The sequence below is a fragment of the Danio rerio genome, chromosome 9 (genome assembly GCF_052040795.2).
Source record: "Danio rerio strain M-AB ecotype USA chromosome 9, GRCz13ab, whole genome shotgun sequence".
Classification (NCBI taxonomy): Eukaryota; Metazoa; Chordata; class Actinopteri; order Cypriniformes; family Danionidae; genus Danio; species Danio rerio.
This window is the reverse complement of record NC_141029.1, coordinates 54,542,667-54,558,455: the sequence shown is the minus strand read 5'-3', so window position 1 is coordinate 54,558,455 and position 15,789 is coordinate 54,542,667. Positions and strand designations below refer to the sequence as shown.

General features: G+C 34.6%; 2 protein-coding genes across 9 annotated transcripts in view; one reads left to right on the top strand and one right to left on the bottom strand.

Moving 5' to 3' along the window:
* The window catches only part of LOC141376228 (SNF2 related chromatin remodeling annealing helicase 1-like), a 50,790-nt gene extending 35,181 nt beyond the window's left edge, over window positions 1-15,609 (top strand). For 3 of the 7 annotated variants that reach the window (XM_087268475.1, XM_087268474.1, XM_087268473.1), the window contains 7 exons: window positions 350-420; window positions 715-817; window positions 3,595-3,777; window positions 8,861-8,961; window positions 11,684-11,780; window positions 12,672-12,754; window positions 15,497-15,609. In XM_087268475.1, the coding sequence (XP_087124601.1) occupies window positions 350-420; window positions 715-817; window positions 3,595-3,777; window positions 8,861-8,961; window positions 11,684-11,780; window positions 12,672-12,754; window positions 15,497-15,500 (642 nt within the window). In that variant the 3' untranslated portion in view covers window positions 15,501-15,609. Of the gene's footprint in view, window positions 1-349; window positions 421-714; window positions 818-3,594; window positions 3,778-8,860; window positions 8,962-11,683; window positions 11,781-12,671; window positions 12,894-15,496 lie in introns of those variants that run through there. The other 4 variants (XM_087268477.1, XM_087268476.1, XM_087268478.1 and 1 more) reach the window with 3 other exon arrangements.
* LOC141376229 (thioredoxin domain-containing protein 6-like) overlaps window positions 12,885-15,789 on the bottom strand; it is a 31,668-nt gene continuing 28,763 nt past the window's right edge. Inside the window, exons 18-19 of one of the 2 annotated variants that reach the window (XM_087268517.1) lie at window positions 15,485-15,531; window positions 12,885-13,064 (exon numbers count right to left, since the gene is read on the bottom strand). In XM_087268517.1, the coding sequence (XP_087124643.1) occupies window positions 15,512-15,531 (20 nt within the window). In that variant the 3' untranslated portion in view covers window positions 12,885-13,064; window positions 15,485-15,511. The remainder of the gene's footprint in view (window positions 13,065-15,484; window positions 15,532-15,789) is intronic. The other variant, XM_087268518.1, reaches the window with a different exon arrangement.

Here is a 15,789-nt window from a genome sequence, read left to right as displayed (position 1 = left end):
CCTCATAAATAGATTTTATTAATAGGGTTCACACTCATTCTGTGCTTTAAACCTACTTGAAAACTAAAGAGATTCGTGGTAATCACTGTGACCCCGGATTAATGAAGGGACTAAGGTGAAGAGAAAATGAAGAAATGAATGAATGTTTGCAAAATATATAAAAAAATATATCATTATTACCATTTTTTACTGAAGAAAAAAAATCTAAACTTAGTCATTTACTTTGTTTTTATCAAATGTTGTGTACAGCAAGAGTTACTAATAGTTTAAATAAATGGGGATGGATGGGTTTGGGATTAAAAAACAATGACAGAATTTGTTTAATGATCTTTTCTGTGTTTATGTGCAGAAATCCCAGGAGAAAGAAGCACTCCTGGTTTTCTTCAACCACACAGCAGAGGCCAAGATCAGAGCTATCATGTATGTCTGTCCATTATGAGCACAAAGCAAACATCACAGCTTCATGGAGTTCCACAAAAACATACATTCATTTATTATGGTGACTCCTAAATTTCATTAGTTAAATCAGTGTGCTGAAGCATGCTATAAACAACTGGAGAGCAGCAGGAACACTTTAGAACATTAGTGACATGGTAATTCATGTTTAGATTATGTTAAAACATGCCAGACTTGTATACTAGCATGCTATAGTCTTACAACATATTTTAGAAGTATATCGGTGGTAGTAAACGCAGTTTTTGATGTGTTTTTCAGGGAGTATATCTCAGACATGTTGGAGTGCGGACGAGAGAAGTTTCTGGTGTTTGCTCATCATAAACTGGTGCTGGACAGTATAACCAAAGAACTTGGGGAGAAGGTACAGTTTATTTTTTATTTATTTATGTATCTATTTCATTTATCTTATTGTGTTTTTTTTGTTTTTACTTCATTTATTTTTATTTAAAAATATATTCTATTTTATTTTTTTACAATGAATTAAGACTAATTATGAATCTGGATTAGTCAAATTTGATAACGTAATAACCACCAACCATTCACCTAGAACACCTTACCAACCAGACCATTCAGAAATCATTCAAATTGCCCTAACAACCACCTAGCTGTTGCCAAAAAACCTTAGAGACCTCCAATTGCAGCAGACACAATGATTTTATTTATGCAGCACCTATAAATAGTCCCCAGCACTGAGACATAAAATCTAAAAATCTACCTTTTATTATTATATTATATGATATTATTGTTTCCCAGTGAAGGGTTGCAGCTGGAAGAGCATCCGCTCCATAAAACATATGCTGGATAAGTTGGCGGTTCATTACACTGTTATGGCCTCTGATTCTCAAAGGGACTGAGCCGAAAAGAAAATGAATGAATGATATTATTGTTTCCCAGTGATGGGTTGCAGCTGAAAGGGCATCCGCTGCATAAAACATATGCTTGATAAGTTGGCGGTTCATTCCGCTGTGGCAATTCCCAGATTAATAAAGGGACTGAGCCGAAAAGAAAATTAATAAATGAATGATATCATTGAAACTAAAAACCTTTAACCATTGCCTTCCATAGTGTCTATTTCCCTACAATGTAAGTCAGTGGTTACAGGTTTTCAGCCTTCTTCAAAATATCTGCTTTTGTGTTTAATGGTAGAAAGACACTCATAAAGGTTTGGAACAAGTAAAGGCCTAGTAAATGATAACAGAATTTTAAATTTCTGGGTGAATTCTCCCTTTTTATTGTGAAAATTATTGAAACTTTTTAGTGAGAGGCTAATGGTCTAATCTGATTCAATTATTTATGCTAAGCTAAGCTAAAAGTGTTCCTGTCAGATCCGGATATCATCTGAATGGTTTCAAAAATGCTAAAAATCAGCTCTTAACACAGGGCCTGTAAAATGAGCCTATTTACAAAATAAGTGCAGTTTTCATTTCAGTAAAGTGTGATATACAGTAGATGTGTGTGGTGTGTGTGTATTAAAGGGATGGTTCATCAAAAAAATGAAAATGTACTCATTAATCACTCACCTTCAAGTGGTTTCAAGCCTTCATGAGTTTCTTTCTTCTGTTAAACACCAAAGAATATATTTTAAAGAAAGCTGAAAACCTGTAACCATTGACTTACATAGTAAAAAAAACACATAAAAGTCAATGGTTATAGGTTTACAACATTTTTCTAAATATCTGCTTTTGTGTTTAACAGTAGAAAGACACTTATTAAGGTTTAGAACAAGTAAAGGCCTAGTAAATGATGACAGAATAAAACTTTTTGGCTGAATTATCCCTTTAAATAGGAAAATTATTCAAACTTTTGAGTGAAATGCTAATGGTCTAATCTGATTCAATTGTTTATGCTAAGCCAAGCTAAAAGTGTTCCCGTCAGATCCGGATATCATCTGAATGGTGTCAAAAATGCTAAAACTCAACTCTTAACACAGCAACTGTAGAATGAACCTTTTTTCAAAATAAGTGGAGTGTTCATTTCAATATTGTGTGATATAGATGTGTGTTGTTTGTGTCTATTGAAAGGATAGTTTATCCAAAAATGAGAATTTACTCATTATCCACTCACCCTCAAGTGGTTTCAAACATTCATGAGTTTCTTTATTCTGATAAACACAAAATAATAAATTTTAAAGAAAGCTGAAAACCTGTAACCATTGACTTGCATAGTAGAAAAACAATATGAAAGTCAGTGGTTACAGGTTTACAACATTTTTCTAAATATCTGCTTTTGTGTTTAACAGTAGAAAGACACTCATAAAGATTTGGAACAAGTAAAGGCCTAGTAAATGATGACAGAATTTTCATTTCTGGGTAAATTCTCCCTTTAAATAGGAAAAATTGTTCAAACTTTTGAGTGAAAGGCTAATGGTCTAATCTGATTCAATTATTTATGCTAAGCTAAGCTAAAAGTGTTCCCGTCAGATCCGAATATCATCTCAATGGTTTGAAAAATGGCAAAACACATCTGTTTAACTCTAGGGGAGCAGTAAAATTAGCCTTTTTCCAAACAAGTGTCTTTTAAGTAGAATGTATAGCTGATTGAGTTCCACACAATTCAGTCATGTTGTCGATTTACTTAACAAATTCTAGGTGGATTAAACATTTAAGTTGTCCCAAAATAATTACACCCCTTGTGTTGTTTTAGCTCATTTTAAATAAGTAGTTTGAACAGGTAGCAAAATAGTTGTTTAGGTGTATGTTAGGGCTGCACGATATTGGAAAAATTTTGTTTTCCTGCGTTATGTATTGCCAAATGAATATAATTTCACCAGATGATTTGAATAGCTCTATTTGGAAAGATTTCATTTTTAGATCGACTGGACAGATCAAGTCATTTTCTATGCTGTGCATCTGCATAAAATATAATAAATGACAAGCATACATAAATATGACAGAGCAAGAATAAAGAAATAAACAGTGCTGTATGGTTTTTATAGGGAGTCTAACAGTATTTAAAAATTCAACAATCAAGCTTAAAATAAGATCATTGTATAAATAATCTAAACAATATATGTATCATATCTTTATCTTTTAATATTAATCCTGCAATGTGACATTTGAGGATACACACATTGCGATATCGATGCTCAAATGATATATTGTTCAGCCCTAGTGTATGCTGTGTTGTTTGTGTGTTCAGAGCATCAGCTTCATCCGTATCGACGGCTCGACACCGTCAGCGGAGCGTCAGCTGCTGTGTGAGCGTTTCCAGGCGTCCCAGCAGAGCTGTGTGGCCGTTCTGTCCATCACCGCCGCTAACATGGGGCTCACACTGCACTCTGCAGCACTCGTGGTGTTCGCGGAGCTCTTCTGGAACCCCGGAGTGAGAAACGCACTCGCACTACACTACAGTCATCACAAACATTTACATATCAGATGTTAATGTGCAATCATGTGTGTACTTCAGATAGTTTCCAAACTAAAATCTGTTCTCATTTTTTTTTTTTATTAGAATATGCAAAAAGGTACATAAATTGGGATCATACAAATACAAAGAAACATCAACAAAAAACAAAAAACAAAACAAAAACAATAACAATATAGTCAGGTACTGGGATCCGTTCTTCATAGGTGGATTACTCAGTTAGCTGGATTTGGATGTTGACGATTTGACATGATCCAGGATCGTTTCGTTCTTTAAAGCTGATCCGAGAGTTGTTGTCAACAGTTCTGCTTGGTCAAACCTGATCGGGAGCAGGTTCAATTCACATAAACAGGATTAGATCGGCTCAGTTCAAGCAAAGATAATACAAAAAGCATGTACTGAATTCTGATATTTTCTTTTAGTTGTAGTTATATACACTTCGAAAAATGGTACATATTTTTTAACTATATATAAAGTTATAGTCATTAATAAAATAAATAAAGTTATACTTATTAATAAAACTTATGCAATCTGCACCCTTGAAATGAAAGTACAAAGACTGCCACCTGGTGGTGCAAAGAGAAAACTTATTGATTTGAACTTTTTACATCGCTTTAATACAAATTGTGTATAATAGAAATGCAGAATATGTGACTTTTTCTTAAAGCAATAATACATTTATGCAGTCATAAACATGTTTTGATAGTTAATATGCCAGTGATTTGATGCTTCACAAAAGTTTCAGATGCCTTTAAAATATCAAAATGCTTTTGTAAACAACCAGTTATTCTTTACACCCATTAAAAAAACGGCTACTATAATAAAGAAAATCTGCTCTAAATGTAGAACTAAATACACTGATTTGCATTGAAAAACATGATGAATACACTTGACACATGACAGTGTAAAGCCTGCAGCTCACAACAAATGTGGAAGGTTATTGCGTGTCATATTTAACAAACGGTTTACTGCTCAATTGATGTAATTTTGCTCACATGGATAATTGAATATTAATCAGATGATGTCATTACGCTGCTGTGCCTTCAGCCAATCGCTGCATTGCTGATCATGATTTCGAGGATCGATAGATCTGTCCTTCACAACACAAGCAGCGATCTCAGATCAGTTTATCCAGACATTCTAATCTGCTTCGCGAACTTGTTTGGAGAACCAAATTAGCGAGAGATCAGTTATCGAGATGAACAGATCCAGGATCTGCCAAAACATCTTAGATCATTTAAGCGAGGTACGAAGAACGGACCCCTGGTAGGTGTGTGTGTGCGTGTAAAGGTAACTTGGTGGACAGGTCAGAATACATACATAAGGAATAATAACAGTCAATAAATGAAGCAAGTATCGCAGATATAAGTAAACCAGATTGAAAGACACCAGTCAGTGGTAGGGAGTAACAACAATGCTTAGTAATGTATGATAGTAAAAATGACAGTAAAAAGAAAGAGGACAACAGTAATAATAATTGACAATGATAATAATTCACAAGTACTACACCAACTACTACTACAGAAAGTTACTTATATTACAACAACTACTGCTGCTACTACAGCCACAACCACGACTACTACTACTACAATGTCTACTATTACTGATACTACTACAACAATGACCACCACTACTGATACTACTACAGTGTCTGCTACAACTAATACAACAACGTCTACTACTGCTACTACAGCAATCACTGCCACTACAACATCTACGTCAACAACATCTACTACTGATACTACAACACTAACAACGACTACTACTACTACTGCTACAACGACACCTTTACTGCTTCTGCTACCACTATACCAACGACATCAACTACTACAGGAACTACTACTTCAATAATCACAATTACAATCGATACTACTACAACGACTACTACTACTACAACAAGTACAACTACTGCAACCTTCATAATGATAATGTTAGTAATACTTATAATAAAGATAATGAAAAGATAACAGGAGGACAGGTCAGATCTGTTCTCATTTTTGAGATGTGCAATTTTGTTCGATGCGTGACGTAATTTGAACTGAAACATGAAGACATGGGATATAAACAGTGTCCACGGGGTCTTAAAAATGTCTTTCATAAATCCATTTAGAGACATTTAAGGCCCTATAAAAGTATTTAAAAAATCTTAAATGGTGTTTTACGAGGTATTCAGTTTTGTATCAGTATGCTAACGTTTGTCTGAATTTGATCTTTAAATATTGGGATGGTATGTGGTTTATGAATTCGATAAAATCCTGCTAGATTTGACATCACTTAGCTCGGAGTGACAAACCTGCAAGCTTTGGATTTTTGTATCTTCTACGTGTAAAATTAGTCACTTTTTTTTGGTTCACACTAGCTTGTAGATATCCTTAAGACTGCATATATATATATATATATATATATATATATATATATATATATATATATATATATATATACACACACACACACAGTTGAAAGCAGAAGCTTACATACACTGTATAAAAAGGCATATAACCATAAAAAAAAAGTCAGATGTTAATGTGACTAAACTTTTTCTCTTTTAGGTAAGTTAGGATGATCAAATGTGTTTCTGTTCTGCTTAATGTGCAATTATGTGTGTACTTCAGCTAGTAGCCAAACTGAAATCTGTTCTCATTTTTGAGATTTTTGCATTTTTGTTCGATGCGTGACGTAATTTGAACTGAAACATGAAGACATGGAATATAAACAGTGTCCACGGGGTCTTAAAAATGGCTTTCATAAATCCATTTAGAAAAATTTAAGGCCCTATAAATGTATTTAAAAATCTTTTACAAGGTATTCAGTTTTGTATCAGCATGCTGAAGTTTTATTGAATTTAATCTTTAAATATTGGGATGGTATGTGGTTTATGAAATCGATAAAATCCCATCATGCTGCTTTATTTAGTGCAGAAACCAAGGAAACCATCCCGCTGTTGTAGACGCCACCTGCTGGATTAGCCTTTTTATTTAGTAAATGACTAATGTTTTAGTTTAGGATTAGTTACAAGCAGTATTTAGTAAATATACTTCAAGTAAAAATGTTGGCAATGTTAAAAGCTAAATTGGTGATGAGGTCTTAAAATGTATAGAAAGAGTCTTAAAAAAGGTCTTAAAAGGTAGTGAATTTCAGTCTCTGATTCTGGAATTAGCGCTGGTAAAGTAGCCCCTCCTCCTTTAAAAAAACAGCCAATAGCATTTATTGTTTATCAGAGCTCAAACAAGTGAGCCGTGAGCTCAAATGAATAAAGCAGGAGTGCTTCGTGGGGGGGGGGGGGGGGGGGGGGGGGGGGGGTTAGGTATTAGAGAGCATTTGATTGGTCAGAAGATTTGATGAGAAACTTAGTTATGATAAAAGGTTGTTAATTCACTTAGCTCGGAGTGACAAACCTGCAAGCTTTGGATTTTTGTATCTTCTACATGTAAAATTAGTCACTTTTTTTGATTCACACAAGCTTCTAGATATCCTTGTTCCTGTTCTGCTTAATAGCAGAATAATGAGAGAGATATGAATTAAAAAAATTTTATAACTTTTCTTGAAAGTCAAGTTTATATACAATAAGACTATTCTGCCTCTAAAAGCTCAGATGATGGTGTCAAGGTTTTGGAAGTTTCTGATTGGCTAATTGACAACATTTGAGTTAATTGGAGGCACAACTGTAGAATAGTATTGAAGGAAAACCTCAAACACACTGCTTCCTTGTGTGACAACATGGGAAAATCAACAAGCCAGAATCAACAACAAAGCCAGATCACAATTTGCTGAATTACACTGGGAAAACACTAATATTGGAGACATGTCCTGTGCTCTGATGGAGCTAAGAGTGAACTGTTTGACCAGTGTTACATTTGGAGGACAAAGGGGAAAGCTTACAAGCCTAGGAACACCATCCCTACTGTGAAATATGGGGGCGGCAGCATCATGTTGTGTGGCTGTTTTGCTGCAGGAGGGACTGGTCCACTTCACAGCATAGATGGCATCATGAAGAAAGAACATTATGTAGAAATACTGAAGCAACATCTCAAGACATCAGCCAGGACATTAAACCTTGGCCACAAATGGGTCTTCCAAACAGACCATGACCCTAAGCATACTACCAAATGAGTTAAAATGTGCATTAAGGACAACAGAATGAATGTTTTGGAGTGGCCATCACAAAGCCCTGATGTCAATCCTATAGAAAATATGTGGGCAGAGTTGAGAAAGCTTGTGCGAGCTAGACAGCCTACAAATCTGACTCAGTTACACCAATTCTGTCAGGAGGAATGGGCCAAAATTACTGCCAACTATTGTGGGAAGCTTGTGGAAGGAGACCCAAAACATTTGACCAAAGTTAAACAGTTTAAAAGCAAAGCTGAAAAAAATACCAAGGAAATGTGTGTAAACTTTTAATGTCTAGAAATGAGAAAATTCTCAAAACTAAAAATTCTCTCATTATTCTGGCATTTAGCAAATGTAAATGATTTAGGTAATCCTGACAGACCTAAAATAGTAAATTTTAGTATGATTTACCATCAGACATTTTTAAAAATGGGTATGTTACTTTTTAAAATGCATGTAAACTTCTGGTTTCATATAAATATATAAATGCTGGTGATCTCAAATCTGAAAAATCACCCACAGCTTTATGTATTTACCTAAAATAAAACATTTTATTACCTGTAATGTAATAAAAATCTATGGGGAAATATGGGCATATGACATTTAAGGTCATGGGAGTTCACTCATCATCATGTTTGTGAAACATGACTGTAGATGGATTTTCTTTTTTATTGTAATTTATTTATCTTCTTAATTCAAATGTTTTACTACTTTTCATCACAGTTTAGATAATTTTACCGTATTACTTTTTTATTTTACAATTTGTACCTTCAGAAGTAAATTTTATTATAATGTTTTACTTTTTATATTTATTTTAAATCACTTCATATATATATTTGAAGCATAGAATGTGACATTCATAATTTCAGTACAATCAAAAGTGTGTATTAGTTCTGGTGCTAGTACACTAGTGAGCTGTGCTGGTTTCCTTCAGGTCTTGATTCAGGCTGAGGATCGGGTTCACAGAATCGGTCAGACCAGTAATGTGGACATTCATTACCTGGTAGCCAAAGGCACAGCGGACGATTACCTGTGGTGAGGAGATTATACACACACACACACACACACACACACACAAACACACACACACGTAAACTCGCAGAGTCTCTTGTTTTTCTCAGACTTGCAAAAGCTGCCAGAGGGACATCAAATAATTTCATTTTATTTAGTTTTTAAATGGTTATTATGATACATTAGATGTCACATTATACAGTGGATTTCTAAAAAAGTTAAAAGTAATAATTAAAGTATAATATGTGTAATAAGTGTTTTCATTTAGCTCAGATTATTTTTGCATTAAACATGTAGTGACACCATGGATGTCAAATCAATTTAAAATGGTTTCAATAGTTTCACAGTTCAGTTCAAAATATTTATACATTATTTGACTCTAAACGATGTCAAATTTCCAGAATATTAAGTATTTATATCAAATGATGCAATTAATTTTAAATAGTTACAACAGTTTCAGATTTTGGTAAAAATAAATGTGTATGAAGCTTAGAATGTCAAATTATAGAATTACAATATCAACTATTCATAATTATCAAAATTAAGATGATTTAAAATAGTTTTTATTACTGTATATATGTATATATACATATCTATCTATATATCTATCTATCTATCTATATATATATATATATATATATATGTATGTATGTATGTACGTATGTACGTATATATGTATGTGTATGTATTTTTATATATATATATATATATATATATATATATATATATATATATATATATATATATATATTAGGGATGCACGATATATCGGATGCTATTTTTAAGATTATCGTTATCAATCCGATGTCTAAATTAGGCCGATATCTTTAAGCCGATAAATTACGTAATTGTTGCCACGCACGCGTGGGCGGAACATGTTCAGACTTGTTCATGGATCTCTCCACACACTGATTATTCCTACAAAGTCTGTCATTTCTTCACATGGTATTGCTGTGCATTAATAACTCAGTAAGTAACCATCTTCCTTATCATTGTAGATATGTTTGATTGAGTGCCATTGTGTATTTTGCTTCATATCGCCTCAGGAAAAAATATTACATATAAAAGCCTTTCCTGCTCTGTCTCTTTGTTGTGTTAGAGATAGCAGGGAGATTTACTTATTACTCCAGGGCCGAACAATATTAGTTTCGGGGTGAACTCTTTTAGTTGCAGCCGGGGAATGAACGAGGACCCGTGTAACTTGGTCTCATTGCGAAAAAAGCGCTCCTCTTTTCTGTCTCTCCCTCTTCGCTTCACATACACACATTCACACACACCAAACACACACAAGCACACGTGACGCGCTAAACAAAAACTTTACAGAAGGTTTTTAATCTAAGATAATTGTTTGTTATTATCAACGCGTTGGTTCCCATGTGTTGTTGATGTAAGATTGTATTCAGTTTGATCGGAATATTCATATGAATTATAACAAGCGCGAGTGAGAGCTTTCACCGCGCACGCACACACACACACATAGATCTGACAGCCTTCACACACACATAGATCTTACAGCCTTCACACACACATAGATCTTGAGCCTTCACAGATCAACAGGGGAGAGCCTGGGTGCACCGGTCACTGAATCCAGCATACGGGCCACACGTTCTGTCTTTATATTCTGCTCTGTGTTTGTCATAAATTCATCTGAGCTCAATGATCAGGTTTGTATCAAAATCCGTGGGCAAATCTGCGCCTTCAGAGCGGTTTGTCATAAACTTTTCATCGATCATTTTCCCCGCGATTGACAGCACGAACGAACACCGAAGCGTTGATGCTACATGTGCTCAAAATAATCTAAAACGCCAAATACGTTGAATTTATGTCGCATTTTCTAAAATAATACATTCTGTATCTAGCTTTTCACTTGTACGGTGGCTCTGAACTGTCAAAACACCTCTAAAAAAGGCTTTTTCGGACAAGACATATTTGTACACATGTACATTACTGTAACACGCTTTATTCAAGAACATTTGAGCTGGTTTTAGTCCTTAGCTCTTTCATTTTCATTTTGTTTAAAATATATTTAACTTGCTTGTTAATTAAATCCCATTTTGTTATTTAACCTTTTTAATTTTATGCAAGAGTCAATTTGCATGTTATTTGCTATGAAGAAAAGGAAATAATGTATTTTTTGCATGCTGCTTTGTGGGAAATCGTGAATATAGGTCTTTATAATCACCTTGCAATTTTAAAATCATAGCTTTTTTGCTTTGAGTATAGACTATTCAGTTCAAAAGAGCGGAGTTTCAGCTTTTATGAAGTTTGCTGTAAAAAAATAAAACATTTTGAATTATTTATAATTATCGGCCTATATATATATCAGCTATCAGCCTCCAAGTCTGAAGAATTATCGGTTATCGGTATCGGCCAAAAAAATCCATATCGGTGCATCCCTAATATATATATATATATATATATATATATATATATATATATATATATATATATATAAGATAAAATAAATCAGTTAATAGAGATGAGGTATTAAAACTATTATGATTAGAAATGTGTTAAGGAAATCTTATATATATATATATATATATATATATATATATATATATATATATATATATATATATATATATATATATATAAAATTATATATATATATATACACACCACACATATTACTATTATTTTTGAAATTATAGTTAGGTTCCTTAAATTGGTGTTTTTCTTAATAATTATTTAACTGTAATATTTGTCATGTTGTCATGTTTAACTGTTCCCTTATGTTTCTCAGGCCGATGATACAAGCCAAAATGAATGTTCTGGAACAGGTCGGCTTGTCCGAATCCAACATTTCAGAAAATGCAGAATCTGCCAGCTTCCACAGCAGGGTATGTATCAAATTAATGTCTTACGCCTTTACAATTACATGACATGCAAATGTGTTTCCATTGTAGTTCATGCACATTTTTTTGGATTGGATATTGGAATTTAATTGCATCTTCAGCTTTTCTGTGCATCTTGGCATTTCCGTTGTGTTTATTGCAAAATGTGCATAAAAATAGGTGGACAGATAGTTGTGTTCAACCAGCTAAAAAACAATGTTTAATTATAACTACAGTCTGCAGAAACACTTTGATTGACATTCTCCCTTTGTACGTGTCATTAGAGGGGGAAAGCCCCGCCCATTATTGACTATCTCTCCCTCATTAGCATAAACAGCCCTGTGAGAAGTGAGAAGCAGCCGTTCGTCATTACCCATTAGAGCAGTGGTCACCAAACTTGTTCCTGGAGGGTCGGTGTCCTGCAGATTTTAGCTCCAACCCTAATCAAACACACCTGAACAAGCTAATCAAGGTCTTACTTGGTATACTTGAAATATCCAGGCAGGTGCGTTGAGGCAAGTTGGAGCTAAACCCTGCAGGGACACCGGCCCTGCTGGACCGAGATTGGTGACCCCTGCATTAGAGTGTTTGAGCTGCTGAAGATAATATCAGCATAGACTAGGAGGATTATAGATGTGGAGTTTTAGATGAACCACAAATGAACAGCGGCAGGAGTCTCTATAGACTGACGCATTCTGACACACACACATTTTCAGTTTTTCACACAGATAATGTTGGTCTTGTTTCGAATCTGCCACTATGCTGACGTACAGCCATCTGTAGCTCCACCCTCTATTTAAAAAGAGCACAGTCTCATTTGAATTTAAAGAGATCTAATTTACCTCTTGAATAAAGAGCATAATGGGTCTCCTTTAAAGATGTTGTGTGGTCTTTCAGGATCGTCAGCAGCTCACCATCACTGAGATGTTCCAGAGGTCTTTCGATGAGGACGAGATGCTCGCTTTGATGGATCAGGACCCGTAAGAATGACTGTAAATTACTGTGTATGATAACAATGCTTTAAGGAAAACACTCGGCTGCTTACTGCACTTGTTCTGGTCAAATGCCTCACATTTGTAAGGGATGAAATCAGTAAATAAAGCCTCAAAATCAATCAAATGAAACTGTTGTCAGCTTGAGCCAAGCAGATCAGTCTCACACCAGGAGTTTAATGTATAAAAACAGACAAAAGTGTTTTGTTTTTTTCAAGTCGATGATTGATGATAGACTGAAGACGAAGAGTTTAATCTCCTGCTGACTATTGAGGTGCTTCATGTCATCTTCACACTGCTGGAGAACAACAGAAAAACGTCATATTAACAGATCTGACAAGGCAAAACCACAGACAAATCTTCATTATGTACAAAAAGAAAAGGTTTAAAGGAAACCACACATTTCACTATTAGTGGTGTAACGGATCACAAATTTGATGGTTCGGATCACATCATTAAGATTTTTTTTCTTCACTCGCCTCTGAGGTTTTTTTTCCCTCTCCGCTGTCGCCTCTAGCTTGCATGGTTTGGGATCTGTAGGGTTACCCATCGTTAAATTTGCTCTTCAGTGTTTGGACTCTCAGTAATGACTTTAAACCACACTGAACTGAGCTAAACTGAACTGAACTTAAACACTAAAAACTGAACTACCCTGATCCAGTTACTATGACCATTTATGTGAAGACACAATCTACATTGTAAAAGCGCTATAAAAATAAAGCCGAGTTGAATTGAATTGCATTTTAGTCATGGATCAAACCATTTTTCAGATCAGCCAAAAAAAGGGAGGAGACAAATGTCAGTTGCTTTCCATTTATTACAAAAACAGCACCTTGACTCTTTTAGTTTTAACAAACAGAACTTATGAGCTGTAATTTTGTTAAAAATAAAATTAATAAACAATCAGCTGAATAAAAATAAACTGTCATATATTCAGTGCTGTGGAAAATTCACTGTTATAACTATTGTTGCTGATAACGCTAAATGTAGAAATATAACATCATCATTTCTACAACCCATACCCATCTATAGTCTCATTTTCATTAAATGATTCAGTTTCCACTCATAAAACTTAATGTTTCACTGCTTGATGATCATTGTTGAAGAATTATTCAGTGGTATATTTCTGATGGCTGCCACCTATTGGTAAAATAGTGTAGTTGCCGCCTACAACTTTCATTTTTGAGCATTAAAGGTGCAGTAGGTGATTGTCTTCAGAAACATTTGTTGTTGTGCTGGTTGAAAGTCTTATCACAGTCTAATAGTAATGATTAAAGTAAATGATCTGAATGTGTTTAAATGTATTTTTATATTCTGGGTAAGGCATAAAACTAAAAAATGTTCATCCAATTAAATAGAGTCGGGCTGACATCTCCCATAATTCCAATAAGTAGCCCAATCTGTCTGTCAGCAAATGCAGACTTGAACAACTGCTCAGCCTTTTGTACGCAGCTCCGCCGACCGCCGCGCGTTCATGAAAGAGGGAGAGAGTACACGCGCATGATCAGTAAAAACCTGCTGAATCGAAACTTTTTAAAAACCTGAATCAATATTGGAGTTAGTTTTGTACGCTGGGGAAAGAATGACACAATGTCTGAAGGATTTCTCTTAGTAATGTTCTGTTTTAAAACTGTTTTAGCTTCATGCAAAGCTGATGTTACGTTAGATGTTGTTGTCACAAATGGGTTATATCTGCACAGAAGATTAATAAGACTATTGTCAGTTTCATAAGGGACCTTTTACAGCATCGATAATGTAGATTTTAATTAGTTTAACAACAAAACACAAGTAAATAGCGCTATTTCACATAGTCTCCCTATATTGTTTACCATGCAACTCTAATATTTGCTCTGAAATCGCATGTCAGTTTGGCTTGCACGCTGCCGAACAAGCACTAGTCGCTTTTAACACATGAGGAGGGTTCTTTTGCTGTGCTTGTGTTTCAGGAGGTGTGGCTCTAGACGGCAGGGGAGGGACTGTGATTCAGAGATTTATGCTAAGCTGTTAGCATTGTGGAAGATCACCTACTGCACCTTTAAGTTAAAAGCATATGACGGTTATTTTAATCTTTACCATAAACATCAGTGGTTTTATCTAAACCATCAACTGTTCTCCCAGTACTTCTGGGTTATTTGACTATTTGTAATTTTATAACTCACTCAAAAGACTAACGACTGAGTCTCTTTCTTATTTTTTGCGTTTTTCAAACACAGATTAGAATTCAAATTCGATTTGAAGCAATATAAACATGCAAATCAGCATCATTTATAATCCATGTTGTGTGGGTGTTCAGAACTTGTTTTTTTAATGATTAACCGTGCAGCTTACACTGAATGCATTAATGCAGGCTAAACAAGTAGTGACAGAAAACACCTTTAATAACCTAAGAAACCCACCACATCCCCAATAACCCACCACAACTTCTTCCATCATCCTTATATTTTACAGGAAAGCCTAAATGCTTTAATTAATGTGATTTAAATGATAAAAGAGGCGATCTCTTTGCGATCATTACAAATTTAGGATTAATCTTCAAGTAAAAAAAAAAATGTGCTGGATAAGTTGGCGGTTCATTCCACTGTGGCGACCCCAAATTAATAAAGGGACTAAGCTGAAAATTGAATGAATGTCAAGTGTTTGACAATCTGACTCGACTGTACTATTGAATAGTAGTAACATCTATGTTTTGATGTAAAAGTAATAATCATCTTATCTCACCTTGTTTGACAGATGACTGTGCAGCTTTCACAAACTGGGCGATTCTCCTGAAACACAGAAGACAAACATTTAGTGAAATATGTACAGTAAAAGCTGAAATAAACTTTATTTATCATTTCTGTTTATAGCTTGTGACTTTGTGTGATTAAATGTTTCTCATGAATGTTTGTCTAAAACAGGGGTGTCAAACGTACGGCCCGCAAACGAATATAATGCAGCCCGCGAGATGATTCTGTGAGCTGAAAAATTACAATAAAATATACTGCTATTCCATGTGTGTCCACTGGATATAATGGCAAACTTAA